At 43.0% G+C, this 22,262-nt stretch overlaps 1 protein-coding gene across 5 annotated transcripts in view; it reads left to right on the top strand.

Moving 5' to 3' along the window:
- Window positions 1–22,262, top strand: part of IFT140 (intraflagellar transport 140) — a 1,792,511-nt gene that overhangs the window by 369,592 nt on the left and 1,400,657 nt on the right. For all 5 annotated transcript variants that reach the window (XM_069210629.1, XM_069210628.1, XM_069210630.1 and 2 more), the window contains one exon: window positions 16,023–16,165. In XM_069210629.1, the coding sequence (XP_069066730.1) occupies window positions 16,023–16,165 (143 nt within the window). The remainder of the gene's footprint in view (window positions 1–16,022; window positions 16,166–22,262) is intronic.

Here is a 22,262-nt window from a genome sequence, read left to right as displayed (position 1 = left end):
AGAAAACTCACGTATTACAGCTCTGATGAACAACTTTGTTAAAAATATACAATTACACATTTCCACTGCTTTTTCTGTCAAAATATAATGACGGAAGCAGACATTTGATCGTGTTTACTGTTTGAGACTCAGAGAAGATTCTGTAGGCTTCCTCAAGGGTATAAGAACAGTTCAGGTCTGTTTGCTACCCGTATGACATCATTTTTCCAAACAATTGACTCTCAATCGTCGTCTTACGTTGATAACATTTACCTCACAGATGATGATCTAAACACACATCTAAAATTGCTTTTCTTAGTGTCCTATTTCTAGGATATAAATTATGACATGAAGGCAGAAGCCTTGCACCCCACTTCTTAGAGCAGTGTGCTCTATAATTACATAGAAAACCAAGATCACTTTTTAGGCTTTCAAAATTTTGGTAGAACATGCATACCAGATTATGTACAATGGGTTAAACTGTTGTACCATTTCATTTGTCATGCTTCTTCAGACAAACATTGGACTAAAGAACATATTATAATTCTCAAAATATTGCATGTTAACACCACCAGTTTAGTTATCTGCATAATTGAGGGTTCTACTGGTTCAACATATGGGACTTTTAATGAAGGTGAAACTATACCGATTGCATATAAATCACATTTATATTCTAATGCAGAAATGCATTTTGCATCAACAGAAAACATTCTGACTGCAGTTCGACCAGCTGTGCTAAATGAACATCCTTTTACTCAGAGGAAACGCCTAATTGTGGTGTCTCCCATTCCAGCCCAGAGATGACAAAGGTGAGCATTCCTTCCTCCAGAGCCTTACATACACGATGAATCCTGTGGACCACCTCTGTGAGCAGTACTGATGTAGATTACGCTTTTGACCGTACACTAAGAACACAGGGGTTTCTCCAGTATGAACAAGAATACCCCAAATGTCAAATTAAAGGTTGCCTCTAGATCAGCATGAATATATTATATATACACTGATGGGTCAACCCAGCCCGCAGTTGATACTAAACATAAGACCTCAGCAGCATGTTCTGCAGTGAAGGATCTCATGAAAGTTGGAAAATTTGAGGCACAAAAAAAACCTATACAGAAACTTTCGATGACCGTACCGCTTAGCAGGCTGAATTGGGAAGCTTCGGTTCTTGAACTGCATAATATGGATCTAGAATTTCCAACACTTACAATATGTGATTCCTATTACTGCGTCCAGTCCTATAATAATAATTTACATTATTGATGCTTGAATGGATTCATATTTTAGGTTACATCTAAAGTTAATTATTGAAAAGTACACAGTGGCCAAGAAGGCCTCCATTTATTTGGCTTTTATGGACCTTTCTGTGGCCTTTGATTGTGTCAGTCAAAGCAAACTGTGGGAGCTGCTTTTTTGAGATGGGGCTTGACCCGAATCTGGTCCATTTGTTGATATTGTTGCATATTAATATGAAGGCGGGAGTCAGGTAAGGCCAGACTGGCAAGGTATCAAACAAAACATGTCAACCGGGGAGTTAGGCAGGGGTGCGTTCTTGTCCCACTGTTATTTATTCTTTATATCAATTCATTATCCTCGGAGTTCATTTTTAATACCACTGATGTACCCAAGGTTAACAGCGTCTAATTACCAGTTTTATGTAAGGGGACAACGCCGTACTTATGGCTCGCACCCCCAACACATTGCATGGGCTAGTAAACTCATTTGTGCAGTTTATGACCACTTTTGATCTAACAACTAATTTTACTAAATCATTAACTATGTTGTGTGGTCCTAAGAGCATTAAACATGTGATCATCAGAGTGGGTAGCCACCCCATAACTAGCACTGGCACCTTTTCCTATCTTGGGGTGAATTTTAGCTCATCAGGGTCTTTGGCACCCATGCAGCATTATGTATGGCCAAATTGGCTGAAGGAAAAAAATTATTTGAGTTAGCTGCCAGAAGAATTTCATACGGTCTATGGACTATGGGGGATCACTGGGCCCATTCATTATTGTTCCGACTCAGCCCTGGCACTGTTAAGTACCTGCTCTGTTCCCCCTGAGTTACCAGTAGACATTAGAGAGTAGAGTATGCCCATGTAATGAGATTTTGGAACAATCGATGGGACATTTTCTCTTCTTTTGTGACTATTATAAGTTATATACTAGGAGACGTTTAATACCCTTTTTAAAATGTAGAAATCTTAAGCATTGTGATGGGTCTTACTGTTATCTTCAGCAATTAACAAATGCAGAGACATGTGAATGTGTTAGATCTTTCCTCTGCTCTACAGTACGTTCTTGACGCACTATGCATTTTGAATAGGATGATTTTTAATTGTGATTTTAAAATACAGATTATTTTTTATTTTTACTTTTTAAGCATCCAGCAGGGAAAGGTCGTAGTTTTATTTATACAATTTTATCTGTGAGTTTGCATATTTTGTGAATTATTTAATGTAACGTTGTATTATGTACACTTTTATGGTCTATCTTTATGAACTGAATAAAGATTGAATTGAATTGAATTCAGATACTCTAAAGATAACACTATCAAGTATAAATTGCTTTAGAGAAAGTTGGCAGCTCTCAAAGATACTTTGCCACAGGCTCATGTCATTCACACATTGATTCATCCATGTGTTGGAGTATATGTGGTAGGTAATTCATTGGCTGATAAAGCTGCTAAAGCGGGTGTTCAGTCTGTTAAGTTAGCTGTGATTACGTGTTGACATACAAGAATAGATTGACATTATGACTGCAGTCACTGCCTCGGCTAATGGCACACCTAGCTAAAACCTTTCCAGCAAAATACTCCTATATCTGTTGAGTGCCCAAAATACTCCTTTTGCCTGCATGCCTGGGGTGGGTGGTCAAGGGATACCCATCCAGGACAGCAGGCTAGAATTAATAATTGCTGCTCATGAACGATTAGCGTCTGCCGATGCTGTTGTGGTGGCTACAGTTTCCTTGTTACAGAAACACTACTGGTGGCAGGTTCTTTTTAAAGAGACTACAAAGTATGTTCTTTGTTGTGACATTTGTCGACAAATTAAAAGTTCTACCATTTCCCGCCCACCACAGACACCGATGCAAGTTTCTAACAAACCACTACAATGTGTCTATTAAGATCATTTCGGACCACTCAGGGGTGTGAAATTTAATAAAATATCTACTTGTCCACAGGACAGATTGCTTTAAAAATCTACTTGCCCTGTAACAAAACCCACTTGTCCCATTGGTGCCATGTAGTGCGGCGACAAATTATGGGAGCAATCTCATTATATAAGGCCTCTCTGATTATGCCAGGGTTCATACTAAAGTAGGGTATGAATACTAGCATATCTCTTATTTTGCCACCTTTCCACAGAGGTACATACTGGGGCTGTAGGTAGCAGTAAGCAATAGTTTCAGGCTTCGAATGCCCTTTTGAATCTTTGCAAATCTCCGAACTTGCATGTTTTAGGAATTTTTGCCAGCTCTTCTCTAATCTTTTCCCATACTGAGAAAACTTGGAAATGTATTCCTAACAGTTGGAAAAAAATTATTGGAGGGAAAATGAACTTGGACCTGCTCAACACATTTTTGCTAGAGCAAATCTGCACATACATATTTGCGCAAGCTAAATGCAGTTCGCAAAATATCTTCTCGAAGTACCATTTCCTGGCCTACTTCTGTAAATTCATGAGTCGTAAATCTGCACTAATGCATGAATATATACCACGTTTGTGACTTCCTTTAAGAATTGGTCCGAGACCATTGGTTTTTATTAGAATTCTGACTCTTTCTGTCTAGGTGCAAGGTTCAGTATGAATGACAGCATTTTGCTGTTTCACAAGGAGCATACTGGCACACAAAGTAGTTTTGCTCAGTGCTAGGAATTGAGGTGGCAATGTGTGCTTTTTGGGACCAAAAATATTTTTGCTTTTTGCCAATGTTTGCTATAATAGTGAGGGCCCAACAGCTCCCACAATAAGGTTTTACCAAAACCATGTCAAAACAAGGCATGCATTGACAAAACCAAAAGCTGATGACTAAGGCCAAACCTACTGGCTGTGCGAATGCTTGTTTGTTTTCATGTTTCCCATAATCCTGTTGAAACTCGTTACATTGATGTTTTCATTATGGATCTATTTTTTGGAAATACTAGCATGCTTCAACACATTTTACTGAATGATACTCCAAGGAAATGGTCCCTGAAATTTCAGAGTAGTTTAGCAAAGCCTATTTTTCCTAGTTGCATTTTTATAATGAATGTTTTGATTTTGAAAGCAAAGAATCCTCAATATTGCTTTTGAGGCTCTTCAAATATCTGCTCCTGTTTAGAGAGCATTCTGGGAGCTTTATACTTAGCCTTATATTGTTAAACTTTGCAACTGTGTGTACACATTTTCATACTGGAACTATCGGTAGTGCAGTCCAAACTTACAGCATTTCCTTAGCCCACTCACCCTAATAATAAAGACCTTGCATTGATGAGCCATACATACAAGTTTGAACAGCATTAACATACGGACACAAATGTTACATTTACTGTACACAGTGCCCTTCCCTGATCCATAAAGTGGTACTGTAAATTGTCAGACAAAGGGTTTGTGTTGCAGGGGGTTGGACCTACTTGTCCTAAGGACATAATAAATATGAAAACGTGTTGCTGTTGACCCTTAACAATATGTCTTGGATATCAGGCTATAGGAATTACACACCCGTGCCACTTCACATGGATGGTGCATTTAAATTAATATTATTGGCTGTCGATTTGTGTTTTTGATTTCTATGGGGGTGGCTACAGCAATTGGCTGACACTCAAACTGTTATTAAAGATTTGCAGGTCTTTAACTGTACATATGCGTTAGCAGCATTGCAGTCAGACCAGGGACCGACTTTTGCTTCTAAGGCTTACCTGGACACCATGGGAACCCTGGGTGTTACTGTGCATTATTCCACCCCTATCATCCTAAGGAAAATTTGATAGGAACCGAAGAACTGTGGCTTAAAGCAGTCCATAACAGTTAGAGTAGTACGTTCAGGTATTGGACTCATCACCTGTATGGAGGCCAGAGAGCTTTAAATAATCTGCCTAGAAGATCTTTGTTTGGTTGGACCCCCTATGAGGTCCGTTTTGGAGTTCAAATGCGTGTTCCAGATCGTAATATCCCTGGCACAGTGGCGGCAGATGTACCCTTTGATATAAGTCAAGTGGAATGAGCGCTCAAATTTGAACTCTAAACATTCTGCCACTGATAAAGTAAAAGAGCAACCATCAACTTCTGGCTGAATTCCTAAAGTTGGGGATCTAGTACAGGAGATGATTGCAGATAAGAAAGAATTTGGCCTGTCATATAGAGTTCCAATGCCTGTCCTTGCTGTTCAAGGTACTCGAACATTGATTTTGCCACTGCTTGGTGGTTGTAAACAGATAGAACGTTTCCATTGATTTGGTCTAATTGCATCAGCTGGCCAGATCTCCACAGTAGGCCATGAGGATATCTAGGTATTTAGTTATCTCCTCTCCGTACCTTGTAAGAGATCCTTCTACATGTATTAAGCAGCCCTCATCTTACTACTCCCCGATGGGGGACTTAGGATGCTGAAATTTCCTTGATGCCTGTTACTAGTGACAATACACAATATGTTTCTGATTTAGGTGCACAGCTTTCAGCGGCTGCTCCTAATAATGAAATTATATATGATCAAACACCATTGGAGATGCCTACCTGCTCACCTTCGCCTAATGAGGCCCCTGTCTTTGCACAGACGTCCTCTGGTGATTTTGCCAACATTGGTGATTTTTTTCTTCAAATTCTTTGCATACTTACTTGCATGGTGCACACGGGCTATGGTTTTGGTTGCAAAATACTTCTTTGATTCCTCTATGGTCCTAGCGTTGGATTTTTATTGCACTATTTTTTCTCTTCATCTGAATTGGATGTTACAGTTTTCGTTCTGCTATTGAATGGACCCTATCTCCCATATCGCTCTTCTCCAGAACTGGTAGCTGAAGTACTGTTCTTCCTCACAAAAGGTCTGAAGACACTTGTCCCTGTGAATATTTCTACGTTTCCTGTTCATGATGGTATTGTTAAGGATGATAGTTCCCTATGACATTTTTGGTCCCACAGAAACCTTGCAAACTTCTTAAGTTTTTTAAATTGATATGGACAATTTTGTTACCCCCAGGTCCCATCTTCGATGAATGGGATGTTGCAACTGTTTGAAATATGCTATCTAAACTGGAATCCAATGCAGTTCTCACAAACGAGGATTTGTACTTATTATGCGGAAATCTTTTGCTATCATCATTATGCACATCACTGTTTACACAGAGCAAGCACTCCACGTGTCGTTTTTAACTATAGACAGTGGAAACACTGCCTGTAGGGAGTCCCCAACAGTATTTGAAAAATTTTCCCAAATTTTCTGGTCATTTCCCCCCAAATCCGGTTTTGTTTTACTAAATGCTTACACCTTCCCAAGCAAAGATGAATATGCTGACACAAACATAATTGATTTATTTGGAGTCTTTTATTACCAATTGATACTACAAGGCTATGAATAAAGGAAGGGCAATATTGATTTAAAATCAATTTGGGGTACCCAGCATTGGCAGGTCCAGGGCATTGATGCTTTATTTAGGGCTTGTCTAATCCCTCAACAAATTATATTTTTAAACAAAACAGTACAACAGACTACATGTCTTGGATTAGCTAATGTTAACCTAGCATTTCCTCCATTAAACGGTTTGGCAAATGTCTACAGTACATACATCTCACAGAAGATTAGCTTAATAAAATAGTGCAGAATAGTACATACAAGTCTTCACTTTCCCGGTTCACATGGGTAAATTGGTGTGGCCACTTGACACTAATGGCTGCCATATACACACTTTAACCCCCTCCACTGGTTTTAAAGCTAGCAGACCAGGCCCACAGCCTGTTCAGTCACAACACTTGGGTGTAGTAACTACCTATAGGGTAGGTAAGTTGTGCCCACAGTGGCTAGAACATTCCACCTTATCCACTGTTAGGCAACACTTTTCACTTCTTTCAGACAACATAAATTTACAAGATTTGTTATTAGATCCCAGATCTTTCAGTTTTAAATGTTGCCTAAATGCCATTTATAATGAAATTTGGAAATCTTCACAAGAAGCTGTTCAACAATTGCTTCAAATTGATAAAGAAAATGTTGAAAAAGCATTGACTTTTGTTGATAATGGCATGCCTACATTGTCTACTTGTATATATTCATTGAATAATGTTGTCATCTGCATTTTATATCATACAAAATGACATGTCTGCACTTTTACATGGTCAAAGTCAATTAAGATCGATTTTGCAATTGAGCTGAACTTTGCAGGTTTTAAAATCAAACAGAGAGCCATGGAAATATTTGAATGCAGCAGAATTGTTTTTGTCTTATAACATCTCACATACAGGGGCGTCTCCTTAGGGGTGGAGGAGCGTTCCAAATTCCCCTCCCCCCCCACTGCCTGCAGCAGCAGCTGTAAACCTTTTCCCATAGAACAATCATAAACTGTGTTTATGATAGTTTTTTGGGGGAAAAGTGGGTGGGACCACAGGGGTGATGTGCACTGGGGGTGTGCTCAGAGCGCATGTTTGTTTGGCCGGCCATCTCGGGCCAGCCAAACACACATGGGCACAGGGCTCTCTCTGTTGCTGGGCTGGAGAGAGCCTGCACAGGCTCCAGTCTGCCTGGGAGCACCCAGCCAGGGGTCTCCCAGCCAATCCATGGCAGGCTGGTAGCCTGTGCCTGCAGCACCAGCGAGACGGGAGGAGTCACATGAGTGGCAGGGGAGCAAAAGGTAAGTGTTTTTTAATATTTAATTTATTCAATCCCCCCTGCTCACGCGTGCGCCGCCCTGCCCCTTTCAGTAAGCGCGAGCCACGACTGCTCATTTATCCAAAAGGTAATGGCAAAGAAAGATACGATTTACACTATGCTTAATAGCGAGCTTTTAGAGAAACTGCTCTTCAGAAAAGCCTTCAGATATATGATTGATCCATGTTTTCATTTCGTTACCAAACTCGATGTTTAATTTCATATCATGTATTAAACATTTTCAAGTAGGCAGATACTAACAGGTAGGTGGAAGTATTTTGCAGGAAAGCTGGTTTCTTCCATCACATTCGATCACAAATGTGTGAGTGGAGACAGAGTTTTTTCTTAGTGGAAACGAATGCAGAATTTCCTTAGGCCATTCATTACTTTTGTAAAGAGAGAACATTGGATGGAGCGTGCAGTGTGTTCATGGCTAACTTTGCGTGTTATTTGAAGGGAGTTTCCATATCCTTGATTAGGCCAGTTTTTTTTTTTTCCTTTCTAATGGCAGTACCTTGATTCTGAAGCCAGGTGTCCCTTATATTGTAACTGCTTCAGGGTCATGACTTGCTGTATGAATATATTGCATCCTCCCACACACACAGCTGGGAAATTACCTTGTGGGTAATAGTCCCTGTTTCTAAAATTAACTTTGATAATTTAAGCCGACTCTTATTGTTTCAAAAAGACTTGGCACTAGCATCTGCCCAAGAAACTATTGATTTCAAAGTTGCCCTACCTTCTTAAGACAAAATGATTGGATCTAGATTTGGTTCTGTATTTCAGACTGTATTTGGAGTGATTCCGTCTTTTATACATTCCTTTCCCACAATGGGGATGGTGTTGCATGGTCCGAGCTAGGTCTCCAGTGTAAATTTTCACTTTTAGTTTCACGTCTCTTTCTAATGGCAACTTTTCACATGCTTTTCTGCTAACATGGAAATGTGCTCTACACATATTTATTGCTCGTAGGCACTATCTCCCCATTGTCTGCACATACAGTCCAGGGATGTGCAGTCAGAACACAATACCCTTGTTTTCCTTTTCTGTGCTTGTTAGGAGACAACCCGTTTTTACTAGACAAACCAAAGTAGCTGTTATGCACCTCTGTCACAGTGCAGTAGGGAGAGTGTTTTTATTATATAAAAAGTGTCTGTGCCCGCTGTGACTGAGGTGCAACCCTGCTGACTCCGACCTCCATCCTGCAGAGGAAGATAACCTGTACACTTAGACTGGCTTCCTGACACCTAAGACCATGGTATAGGAATTAGAATCCCCCAGCTGATCTGGCAGAAGGGTACTCCGTCTATGCCCTCTTTAGTATAGTATTAGATGCAGATAGGCGTGAACCAACATTAGTAACAATGAACATGGTTGAATTGTTTATATTGTTTACCATTCTAACAATGCAGATTACAGGAACATGTCTCATCTTTCTAATAATCACAGCTCATGTCAAGAATCCAATAATTTCAATAAATGTTTGAAAATGCATTTTCATAACTTATTGTGTTTACCTTGGTCATGCAAGAGTGACCAAATGAAAAGTTAGATCTGTTTCAACGGATTCCTTTGGAATCACAGTGTCATGTTCGAGGTTACCAATAATATCGATCACCCTGGTCAGTTTAGGGATTTGAGTGTGGTTTTGTGAGCTAACCAAAACAAACCATCAATTACTGATTATATATGTAGATTAAGGCGGTCATTCTGACCGCGGTGGGCGGCCACCGCCATTGGCCGCTCCGCGGTCAAAAGACCGCGGAGGCCATTCTGGCTTTCCCGCTGGGCCGGCGGGCGCCCGCCAAAGGAGCGCCCGCCGGCCCAGCGGGAAAGGCCCTGCAACATAGAAGCCGGCTCCGAATGGAGCCGGCGGTGTTGCAGGGGTGCGAAGGGTGCAGTTGCACCCGTCGCGATTTTCACTGTCTGCTATGCAGACAGTGAAAATCATGCTGGGGCCCTGTTAGGGGGCCCCTGCACTGCCCATGCCAGTGGCATGGGCAGTGCCCACCCGTTCCCGCCATCCTGTTACTGGCGGTGAAAACCGCCAGAAACAGGCTGGCGGGAAGGGGGTCGGAATCCCCATGGCGGCGCTGCTTGCAGCGCCGCCATGGAGGATTCTCCCAGCCGGGGGTAATCCGGCGGGAAACCGCCGGACCCGGCTGGGCGACGGCGGCTTTACAGCCGTGGTCGGAATGCCAGATGAAGCACCGCCAGCCTGTTGGCGGTGCTTCCGGCGACCTCCACCCTGGCGGTCATAGACCGCCAGGGTTGGAATGAGGGCCTAAGTCTCTACATTCTGAAGTTCTTGTTCTTGTATACCCAATCCTACTATCTGTGTAGGAACTGCATAACATGATCATGCACTATACCAACAAACAGGGTGGAATAAAATGAAGACAATTATTTTTGCAGGCGCAAGACATTTGGCACCGGGCCCTGGCCAGAGGTCTGGACGGTGATTTATATCCTAGGGATATAGAATCAGGAGAATTATTTTCTCAGTCAATATCATGAGGAAAAGCAAGAACTGGTCCTGAATGACAGTCATAGAGGACAGTGCCCATAATTCCATAGCATACTAGGAAATGTAATAGTAACATACTTTCTACATTTAGGTTAACTAAAGCAGAACATTTCATCGTTAAGGGTACATTTAGTGACCATAACTACTTGTAGAAATTCTCTGCAGCAGTTGTCCATCTTTAAGAGGCAAGTTATTAAAGACTTTATGAAAGGTGTAATTTTAGTCCACCAATAAAAGACCATCACCTCCATGGGAGCTCAACTTGATGTTTTCAAAACTGATGAACCAACCTTTGCAGCCCATACAGAGATCCACTCTGCAGCATGTGTCATTGAAAATAGACTTTTTAGTAGAAACTACACCAGCAAGAAGGGTTAGTGTATGAAAGTCTCTTAACAGAAGTAGAACCCTTTCATCATTTTTTATGCTCATAGAATAGTCTTAAGGACTGACCCTACCTTCTTATCTAAAGTGGTATTTGATTTCCACGCAAGAATATCATCATCTTTACTCTTACTGTTTTCTCCCCAAATCCATGTATGCCAGCAGAGAGGACTCTTCACTCACTAGATGTCAGGAAAGTCCCATGTTTATATTCAGATAAGAACAAGGACATTGAGAGGTCTAAACAATAAATTGCCAACTAAGGTAACATTAGGGAATGTCTGACTACTTCCAAACAATCTGTTACGAGATGGGTAAGATAGTAGCATGTTCCTGTTTGTTATCTGCTGTCTAACAAACCTCTTCCTGGTAGGCCCAGGGGCCATTCCACAAGGGGAAAAACTGAAACTACAGCCTGGGTTAGACCTATCCTTGTCTGTGCTGTTTCAGAGGAAGTGATGTGGAAGGTATTGCATACCTTTACTAGACACTTCTGTCTGGAGCCATACACTCAGGCAGAAGCTAAAATTGGATAAGAAATACTCAGAAATCTTTTCAAATTAAGTAATTGTCTATATGACAGAGTTCTAAAACAATTAATTTCCTTTTGCCTCCCGTGGGCCTCATTCTATATTATAAGATTGTGACTCAGTTCAAGAATGTATTACTATCACTAAAGATCCTACAATACAGAATAAAAGGTTATTTACCTGTAGTCCTTGTTCTGTATCATAGGAATTGTAATTGAAGTCATCAACAACCCTACTGCCTCCCCTATCAATTACATTTGGACATAGATATTGCTGGGTCTCATTATTAAAACAAGATCTGGCTCTGAGAGGCAGCTGTCAGTACAATGCATTGTTGGAAGGGGTGTCTCCCAGCTTCTTAAATGGACAGATCTCTTTTTTTTTCTTTACCCTTAACGTAAGTCTTTCGGACTGCATTTGTACCTTCATGTACACAATCTGTAAAGGGGTTTTGCATGACAAGTACTGCAATTTTTTTGCAAGTATTGTTTATTATAATTTTAATGGACAACCATAAAGTACAGCGCTTAAGTACCACCAAAGACTATTCTACACCAACATTTTACCACACACTCTTGATTACATCAAGTACATCAGTTTTGTTGTGATGATGGTATATAAAGGCCAAGACGTCTGTTACCAAGTTCCAGATATGGTCTATTCAGGTTACACTTGAAGAGCCAGCAACAGCATTTGCATATAAAACTAACCTCCCATCCCTTTCACCCCCCCCCCCCCCAGCTCCTTCAATCTGTTGGAGTCTGAAACATAGCAAGCTCTTAAATACAATAGTCTTGCAGCAATATACAATTATCTTTGTATAGTGGAGACCAAGACATATATATTAAATGTGCCACTCTCGTGGTTTATCTTTAGACTTAGAGCTGATGGTCTCAATAATCAGTTCCCATTCCAGGATTAGCCTGAACCCAGACACACCTCCTTTGTATTGTGAACTGGCATTCATTTCCACCCTGGTGGACTTGAGTAAATCCAGTTTCCACTTCGTGATGTCAGGAACCGTCACTGACCTTCAGCTCCAGGCGATATGTCACTTGGTAAGGACGAGGGCCAAGTACACTAACTTAATGTAGCATCTGATAGTTTTGGCTCTGGGCATAAGTCCCAACAGATATATCTTGGGCGTCCCCACGTCTCGTTCACCTGTCCAATCTGTGAGACAATCACTGACATCATCCCACCACCATCTCAAAGCTGAACATGACGTAACATATTGAATGCCTCACCATCTTGGCTGCAGTAGGACCTAACAAGGGATATATCCAGGTATATGACATGGCATAAAAGCAATCTGGTGTTAGATTGGTCCTGTAGACATAGTTAAATCGTATGAGTCCTTTTGGAGTCTTTTAGTTCTTCTCTCTGATGTAATAGAACTTATGACTCAAAAGAGCTAGTGTGATATAGTGACGGTTGATTCCTACAACCATAATGCCTACAATTACACGTCCGCCGCTGGCTGACCCCGGGCAGATCATGAGTGAGCGTCAAATCCTCGAAGTACATGAAAGTACCAGAATAACACCAGGTATGTTAATCGTGCCCAAGATGATCTATCCAGTCTACATGGCAGCTGCGAGAACCTTAGGAGCACCCAAAGTAGTTTTTTCAGGGACACAGGCAAACTCATTGTCCATTTTACACAGATATGTTTGCCAGTTATATCGTGCTGCCCATCGAATAGTTGTAGGGCCTTCTCTACACCGTTTGTCTAAAACATCTTCTTGGACATCTGTAGGAGATAAGTTGGTTTGTAAATGGGAGAATCCAATTGAGGATTCTGGGACTGAGCCATCCTGACGCACTTAGGAGCAGTGCCACCCAGGGGCGGCTGTTGGCAGGAAGGGCTGGTGGGACAGCACGCATAGTGGGGGACAAATAATTACAAAAAAAAAAGAACACTTACCTGCTGCTCTGTGCCCCCTCACCTCTGATGCTGCCTCCGCCTCAGTGCTTCTGCCTTCCTCCCCACCCAATCCAGACGCATTTTTCATGCTGTTACACAGCATGAAAGAAGTGCTGGGATTAGCCTGAGTGAGATGAAATGCCGCTCAGGGAGGGAGTGGGAGCCTGCACTTGGTCTCCACCACATTCGGGTAGAGAGTTCTAAGTGTGCATGTCATTTTGGCTGGCCTCGGATGGCCAGCCAAACTGACATGCACACTTGGAGTGCACCTTCTTTGGGCAGGTCACTGACAGGTCACAAGCCCACTCGTCTAAGTTCTTCTCATCTTATATTCAAGGTTAGTGACGTGTGTTTTCAATATTGTACCACAGCAGCAGGTGTACCTTTATGCAGCTGTCCAAAAACAAGCTTTTATCCAGCCGTAGCCCTAAAAACCTAGCATGTATCAGCTAACATGAACAGCATAATCACTTCATAAAACACAATGCACAATCTTCACATGGTATCTCAGAATGAAAATAAAACAACCAAAATAATAATCATATGTGGTTCCTGTGTGAAGTCAGTGATAAATTGAAACTCCCCCCCCCCCCCCCACCCCCACCCCCCAACCCACCACCACTCTCCCAGGGTAGGATTTGGAGCAGCACGTCAGCCAGATGTGACATCTGGACTGGGTCCCTGTAAATTGGTGGTAGAAATGCTACTGGGGTAACAATGACTGCCTATGTGTAATGGGGACAGTGTTGCAATGTTGAAGTTTCTTATTCTCTTTGCCTTTCATCTAAAATAATCAGAACAATAAAAAAAAAAAAAAAGGGTTTATGACTTCAATGAAGATTCCTACAAAGCAGAACCAGGACTACAGGTATCTTACCTTTTCTTCTCAACATGGGACTCTTATTCGCTAAATGAGCAATATCCAAATGCTGGAGATCTAATGGGGCTCCAGAGATCATAGAATAAATAAGCTGTATCGATTGCTGTTTATTGCTCAAAGCACCAATATTTCAAGTGGGAGGACGGCCACTTAACAATGCTAGGATGTGAGGCCTGTGGGGGAACCTGTTCAATCTGTTTGCGTAACATTAGGAGGGTCATGCTCTGTCCTGAGTTGATAAGTGTATGGTCACTAACTATATAGAACAGAAATCTTGATATCGCTATACTCTTTTTGAAGATATTTATAGGTGTTGCGGATGGCATTGTTAAGGATTTTTTTAATGTTTTTTTTGTGTTGGAGCTAGTCTTAAAATGGCAATTGAATTGTGTATAAAAAAGAAATGTGAAGATAGGAGATGCTCATTGGCATGCTTAGGTGTCTTCACTGAATGTATGACTCATTTGCACAAGTGCCGAAACCTATTATGACATTACAACCAAATAAGTGCCTGCTGTGTCCAAACACCGCAGGGACTTTCAAGCACAGACACTGAACCCACCAGTACCTGCATAACTTGAAAATATCACCCTATGGGCCAGATGTATTAAGCTCCCAGTTTGCATTTCTTAAATAGCAAATCTTTTGAAATCGCTATTTAAGACTTGCAAAATTAGATGTATGAAATTTGCGAGTCGGTAATAGCGATTTCTTAAAATTCGCAATCGCTATTACCGAATCGCAATTAGGGAATGGAACTCCATTCATCCCTATGGGGCCTGTAGGCCCATGGGTGCGAATGTTTTTGCATTTCCCTTTTTGCGAATTCCAGTTAGGAATTCGCAAATTAGGTAATGCAAACCCCAGGTTGCTGGGGGCCTAAGTCCCCCTCTGATGCACCCCCAAAAAATATTTGCGGACATGTGAAGCACACACATGCCCTTGGGCATGTGTGTGCTACATGTCATTTTTAAAAATGCATTTATAAAAGTTGCACATGCTTACCACCAAATTCGATTTGGTGGCAATTGCATTTCCTAAATGCCCAATTCGCATTTAGAAAATGCTTGATACCTGTGCTTTGGCAATTTGCGATTCTCTAAATGGGGTCGCTATTTTAAGGAATCGCTATTGTTGCGATTCCTTTAAATTGCACAGCAAATGCCTCTCATACATTTTGAAAGGAATTTTTGCATTCGCAAACGGTTGAATTTTGCGATTTTCACCGTTTGCAAATGCAAAATTGCTTGATACATCTGGCCCCACATGTTATGCGCCTGTTTTGTCAGGACATGTGCCTACTACCAGAGTCATTACCCACACCACTGAGTGACTGTGTGGTTTGAGTGATGTGGGAGTATTGAATGGCTTTCGGATGGTGGATGTGTGCAGTTCGGAACTAGTTTAATATTCTCTGAAAGTGTAGACTCAAGTGCAAAATATATTTTCTTGTATATATTTATTTCTGTTTGTTATTACATATTTTAACCACTGTGCTCTAGGTAAAGTTTAGTTGGGAGGAATGTGACAGGCGGGAATGGCTAGTGGGTCCTGAAGTACAAACTGGTTCCTGCAGTGGCATTTTAATTAAATTTTACATCGCCATTGGGATGTGCCCAGAGCAGGATTAAAGTAATGGGAAAGCACTCACACCACCACTCCTGTATTTAAAATAATATACCTGTGCAGACAAAGCAGAAAATTGTTTTCTTACAAGAGGAAAGTACAACATATTTACATAATTGGTCATTCAAAAGCATGTTTATATATAAATATCATTCATGTTATACAATTAAATGTATACACTGCTTAAATCAAGTTAACAGTAGCTGGTGTGCATGAGTTGCGACCAAATGATCATTTTTTTGTGTCTTGGGGGGACCTTGGTTGCCAGGGAAGGAGGGAAGGGAGAGTCAAGCTCTGGTTTTAAACATAGGCTTACTACCCGCAGGGACGTGGCACTGCTGGCGAAGGCAGCTGTTAGTGGTGACGAGAGAGCCTTGGACATGTTCAACTGGAGGAAGTCTGGCAGAGGACCTCAAATAAAAGTCGGCTCCCAGGACGGACACAGCTTCTTTGTCAGCGCAGCAGATGGTAAGAGCAACCTGTAGCAGCCTGTTGGGAATTGTTCTCCCATGGCCCTGGCACAGACCACCTTCTGATGTAAGAGTAAAATATGTTCTCTGTTGTTCCTGCAGACACAAGTGCTGTGTCTTGTAAAGCAGGATGTAAGACACAATTTTGTTAATCGCTGCTCCTGGTTTGAACCCTAACAGTGTCTAACCTGGAAATGACTTGTTTCTGGGGTAGCTGCCCTTGCTGTGGGCCGGCGACTTTAATTGTTTGCTGGATGGCGGCCTTGACAGACATTCCCCACGACCACGCACCAAACCACGTATGGCAGAAGCACTTCATGCAGTGATGGGCCGCCTGCATGGTATAGACGTGTGGCATGCGACACACCGCGGGGTTCGAGAATACACCTGCTATACCGATTTCTAATTTCGGTGAGATGGCAACGACGGTGCCTTCTGTCCAGACTGTGGGCCATTTTCTCTCAGACTTTACTCCAGTTTTTCTGGAGTGGGGGGAGTATGCCCACGTTTCCCCTTATGGTGTCAGCTGCCCGAGGCACCAAAGAATGCACTGTTCTGAGGGGAACTCCGCAACATGACGACTTGGGGCCAGATGTAGCAAAGTTTTGCGAGTCGCAAATGGCCCGAATCGCTATTTGCGACTGTGCAAAATCGGAAATGGGATGCAAAAACCCCATTTCCGACTTGCAAAAAGCGATGTGAGGCGTTTGTGACTCGCAAAATTTGCGACCCCATTTTGCGACCCCGTAAATAGCAAGTCGCAATTTGCGAGTCGCAAACCATATGCAATAGCAACTCGCAAATTGCGAGTTTGTTTTTTGCACGGTCGCAAAAAGCGACCTCGCAATCGGCGGACTCGCTCACTGCGTTGCGACTCCGGGTGCGAGTCGCTATTTCGGCACTGTTATTTTACCTGCATTTCGATTTGCGACTCGCATTCTGCGAGTCGCATCAACTCGCAAATTGCGAGTCGCAAATTGTTTGTTTCCTACATCTGGCCCTTGGTTCTTTGACACAAACTGGTTGTCCAAGGGAGATAGAGAGCTGGAGTGGGACACACTGAAGATGGTGACTCGTGGGGAATGCCTCTCCAGAATTGGCAGCGCGCAATAGTTTCCAGAAAAGGAATTCCTGGAAGTGGAGAAAGCACTGGTGGACTCTTCAACGCTCAAGCCCTGCAATAGCAGAGCGCTGCAACACCATGCTACAGGCACAACGCTATCTTGGCGATATGTGGGATAGATAGATTGTCTGAATAGATACAAATACCGGTAGCTGCTACCTCGGGAGTGGGGTAAAACGGGAAGACGTCTGGGGTGACTGCTGTGATGGGAGCACCCCCCACCCTTAACCTATCGTCAGAGCACCTGGACAGTTCGTGAATGAAAACCCAGGCTAGCAATAATGCATCGCTGTGAGACCACTCGGTGGGTGTATACAGTAAAGGCCCACGCACAACCCCAGAAGCCCTTAAAAATTTCTCGATGAACCTCTAATTCCCTGTCTGGGGCAGTACCGCAAAATCTACCCCCGCCAGGCTTGCCCATGATTAAAGGATTGATTTCCTGTGGTTGATGGGTAAGCCAGAGACACTCTCAAAAGCAGTCATTATTTCCAACAATGCAGGCACCAAGCGTGAGGTGTGACTGATGTAGAGTAGCGCATCATCTCCATCTCTGTAGATGTCGCGGTCCTGTCCCAGGCAGAGCTTGACTGGGAGTGTGACCATTTTCTTTACCTGGGTCTGTCGGTGGCTCACTTGGCCGCAGACTACTACGACCTAAATAAGGGAGTGGTGATCATCCATCTTGAGGCCTCCATCCAGTACTGGGACCGCCTTCCCCTCTCCATCATGGGAAGGGCGGTTCTTAGTAGAATGGTCCTACTTTCCGTTGCTTCTGTGTGCTGCAGAACTTTGTGTGCTGTACCCCACATGCCACATTCACCAAACTAAATAGCCTCCTTAGATCCCGAACATGGGTAGACGGCTGGAACAGAATAAATTTGGGGGCACTGAAACTGGACATGGAACTTGTGGGCTTGGTGTCCCAGACCTACAAATGTATTACTTTGTGAAGATTTTGCAATATGCTGCGCAGTGGTGAACGGAGGGTCCGACAGGAGACCGGGCTCTCCTGGCTTGATGGGAGGGAGTGGCAGACCTTCCAGGATTCCTGATAAAGGGGAATGGAGTCACATTTCGAAGCCCCATTTATGGTTCACCAGGTGGCTTAGGTGTGGGAGCGCGGTGTTACGGTAGTACTCTGCAGGTCTCCAGATGTGCGGCTGCTGCCACTGAGATGGCTGCCGGGTTTTAGGCAGATACAGGTGGTAATGGACCTCTTCCTGTAGTACGTTGGGGGATGCAAGGCTGCTAGAGATCTGTATCAAAACGAGGTATCTCTTACAGTGAACTAAGCCAGGGAGTGCTACCGGCTCCCCCGCCACTTCCTACAGTACGCCAAGATCTCCTGTACAGTATGAATGATGTGGCCTTCCATCCCCATGGAGCCAGAGGAGCCCCATACACTGCGGTTCCTGTTGGACTCAGGCACTACTAGAGGAATGATATCTTGCATATACAAGGCTCTGAAAATGGACCGCAAAGTGGACATGAAGGTGATTTGGTATAGATGTTCTGGGGACCTGTCGGCCCCCTTACAGACACTGAGTGGCTATGGGCATTTGCTCAGGTGCGAGGAGTGGTTAGCAACGCCCAGTTCAATCTCACACAGTTCCAATACCTGCATCGTACTTGCCTTACCCCCCCAGAGGCTCCAAAAAGCTATGCGACATGCTCGTCTGGGTGCCCATGTTGCAGATTTGAGCCAGTGTCATTCCTACACATGATTTGAGATTACCCTAAGCTACGAAACTACTTGGCCTACATTCTGAATGACCTGAAAGGGATCACGGGGGTTCAGATCAAGACATCGGTCAAGCACTGTCTGTTTGGTGTACTTACGCCACCCAAAAAAGGGACCAAAATGTGGCGTAGGTTTGACCCGCTAGGACTGGTGCTGTCTAAATGAGATACATTGGACCAGCCCTGACCTGCAGCTCTTAACAAATGGATAGTGGGCTTAACAAATGGCAGATAGCTGAGGAGAGGAGAGGAGACTAAAACTGGTCTGCTCAGATGAGAATGCTGAGCGTGATTTAGAGATATAGAGTGAAGTGTTGGATGAACTAGAGACTGGCGCTGCAGCTGATCACGCTCGTTGGCCAGTTGCAGGAGACGAATATAGAGGTGAATCTGAGTGGGGAGGGGGAGGCCTGATTAGGTGGGGGTGGACGTCAACTCTCGGTGGAAGCATGCTGCTCATCACTGCGTTCCTCGCACAACAGTCGGGCAGTTGTGGCTCCTGACGGACACTCTCCTTCCATTTTCTCACACATACCCCCTATACGTAAGCCGACGATAGATGACACTCGCTGACTGGCCGCTGACACATTTTGATTTTGTTAGCAGTCACCTGGGTACAAAAATACTTGAAAATTTCTAGTATTGCAGAACACAAAAGTTGATAGTACAGCTGTTTACCATGACACACATTAAACAGATATAAAGTATGTCATATGGGGCTGAAGTTTACGGGGCAGTCCTTTAAGGGCCCTCACACCCACAATTACAGACTATTATGGTACACACCATCTTTGACTAATTGGTCGCCATGACTTCTACCATTGTGTGATTGCAATACTTACACTCGGTATGCCGATCAATATTGTATATGTGATATGATGTATGAACATGCCATAAAGTTTAAAAAAATGAATGCACATTCCCTTCGAAAAACATTATTACATGTTATGAAATGTCTTTTAGGGATAGTGCAAGTCACAGAGGTGTCTAGGATAATTCTGCGTGGCTTATTGCCTTTGTAACTTTGTGTTACTCTGACCTGACTTGTACCATGCCTAATTCATTTCCTACTGTTGAGCTGGGAATACCCGGTTGCCAGTGTTTAAAAAGCGTTTTTCACATACGCTCCTTTAATCCACACAAATCGTGCAGTCATTCCACATCATCACAGGTAGTGAGTGAGCTGATGGACAGGAAAAGGCTGTTATTTTTTTCACTTGAATCGTTGTTCTCTGGCGTTAAATCAGTTTGTAGTGCTCCCTAAACCAGTGGTTTCAAGACATTCTGAAGTGCCTGCTAGCCCCTCTTCTTCAAAGATGCAGCCCTCCACATTAGAACCTTCTGCTTCGAAGGAGCAGACTTCTGTTCCTGAAGATGAAGCTTTGGGTTAAAACCTGGCGTTGGTGTCAAAATAATCGTTGATGACCCCTGCAGCATGGAGGACCACACCTTCCAAGGACACTGAATCAACAGTATTTATGGCCACAGATGACACCCAGTCAGTAGCCTCATTGTTGCCAAAGCAGCAGAAGCCTTCACTCCATGCATAGTAGGTTTCTCTGCCGTTTTGGCCCCTCCTAGAAAGATTCCATTATCAAAGGCTCTGTAATCCAGGTATTCACTTCATTAATGTCAGCAATCCCCACCAAACCCCTGTGTTTTCAGTGCTTTTGCCAACAGCTTTCTTGATTATCAAACCTCATCTGAACATGCTCCTCAACCCTTCTCATCTCAATGTTCTGCCTCAATGAACTTTTCTCATTGATAGTTAAGCATCAACAACTGTTGAACCACTCTCCATTCAAGTGTGTTCGGTGGGGGCACAGTAATGATGACAATGGAGACACACTGCAGGAACTTGAAGAGAAATCACAAATCCTCTACAGCAACCATGTTGATGACCAGATCCCACGATGCTGTTTGTCACTAGAGCTTGAATATGCACTTTAGGCCTGACTTTCGAGGTAAGTAAACTACTGTGACAGTTTTCCACACTATGATGGTTGAAGTCAACCCTATCAGCCCCACAGTCACATACTCATGTATGTCTCCAGAGTTCCTAAACTGTTTAAGGGCATGTTTCATGAGATTTACAATAGCTTTTTTTGTTTACTGACACCTAGAAAAGACAAGACATAAATTGCCGTCACTAGGAACTAGACCCTAAGCAACTAGATCTGGTCTTTCACCGACTAGGGATATAGCAGTTGAATTTATTTGTAGCTCTGGAAAACACAAAACACCCGTTCTTCGTGTCCAGATAGTGTTGTCCTGGGAATCAAGGAGAAATGCTTTTGACTCTGGCATGGGATATTTACCTATCCCTTTCCTACAGTCTCCCTGAGCTCCAGTATTCTCTTCAAAAAGCAAAGAAGAGCCTAGTTGGATCATCCTAGTGGCTTTGTCTGGGGTTATAGAGTTGTGGTAATCAGGCCTCTGGAGCCAGGACAAGTTTCAGTATCAAAGTCTTTGTCTCTAGGCTATGTCCAAGAACATAACCCCTCTCTAAATACAATCTCATGAGAACTCTCCGTACTTACCCTGTTGGCCAAAGTGAACCTCAAGTAACTAATCTGCATGTGTTCATAAGGCATCTGTATCACAATACATTAGGCCTCCTGATCTCTTTTCTTTATCAAAGTGCTCAACGAGTGTATGAGCAGGTTATTACTTACTTTTTCATCACTTGTAAAACAGCCAGCAGCCTGGGAGCTCAAATGTGTTGGATGCGCCCATGAGAGCCCTTCGTGCTCATTCACAAGGCTCCACTGCAGATGCTTCCTTTGACAATGGTTGTTTTGCTTAACGATTCTCTGTCAAAGATTCATTCACAAAGTTTAGCAAGAGTACTCTGCACACTGACTTGTGTTTCATTCTTAAAGTGCCAACTATTCTTTACCTCAATGAGTCTCCATTTACCAACTTTGTGTCTTGACCTTTCTGCAGTGGCTGGAAGGTTACTTAATTTTCTCAATATCAGACTTTGTCTGACATATTATATGGACAGGACGAAAGTCTTCCAACTTACCAGCCAGCTAATTGCCTCCTTTGCCAATACCAAAAAGGCCGGCCACTCTATACAAAAAGCATTTTCCAATGAATTGTGACATGCATCACTCTGTCATGCCTAAGCAGACAATGATGTAGCCCACTCCACCAGACATAGCCAAAAGGGAATAATTCTTTATAGGAATATTTTTACTGATGTTTGTAAAACAGCTGCATGGAC

The sequence above is a fragment of the Pleurodeles waltl genome, chromosome 10 (assembly GCF_031143425.1).
Source record: "Pleurodeles waltl isolate 20211129_DDA chromosome 10, aPleWal1.hap1.20221129, whole genome shotgun sequence".
Taxonomy (NCBI): domain Eukaryota; kingdom Metazoa; phylum Chordata; class Amphibia; order Caudata; family Salamandridae; genus Pleurodeles; species Pleurodeles waltl.
The sequence above is the reverse complement of the archived record's forward strand: the minus strand, read 5'-3'. Positions and strand labels throughout refer to the sequence as shown.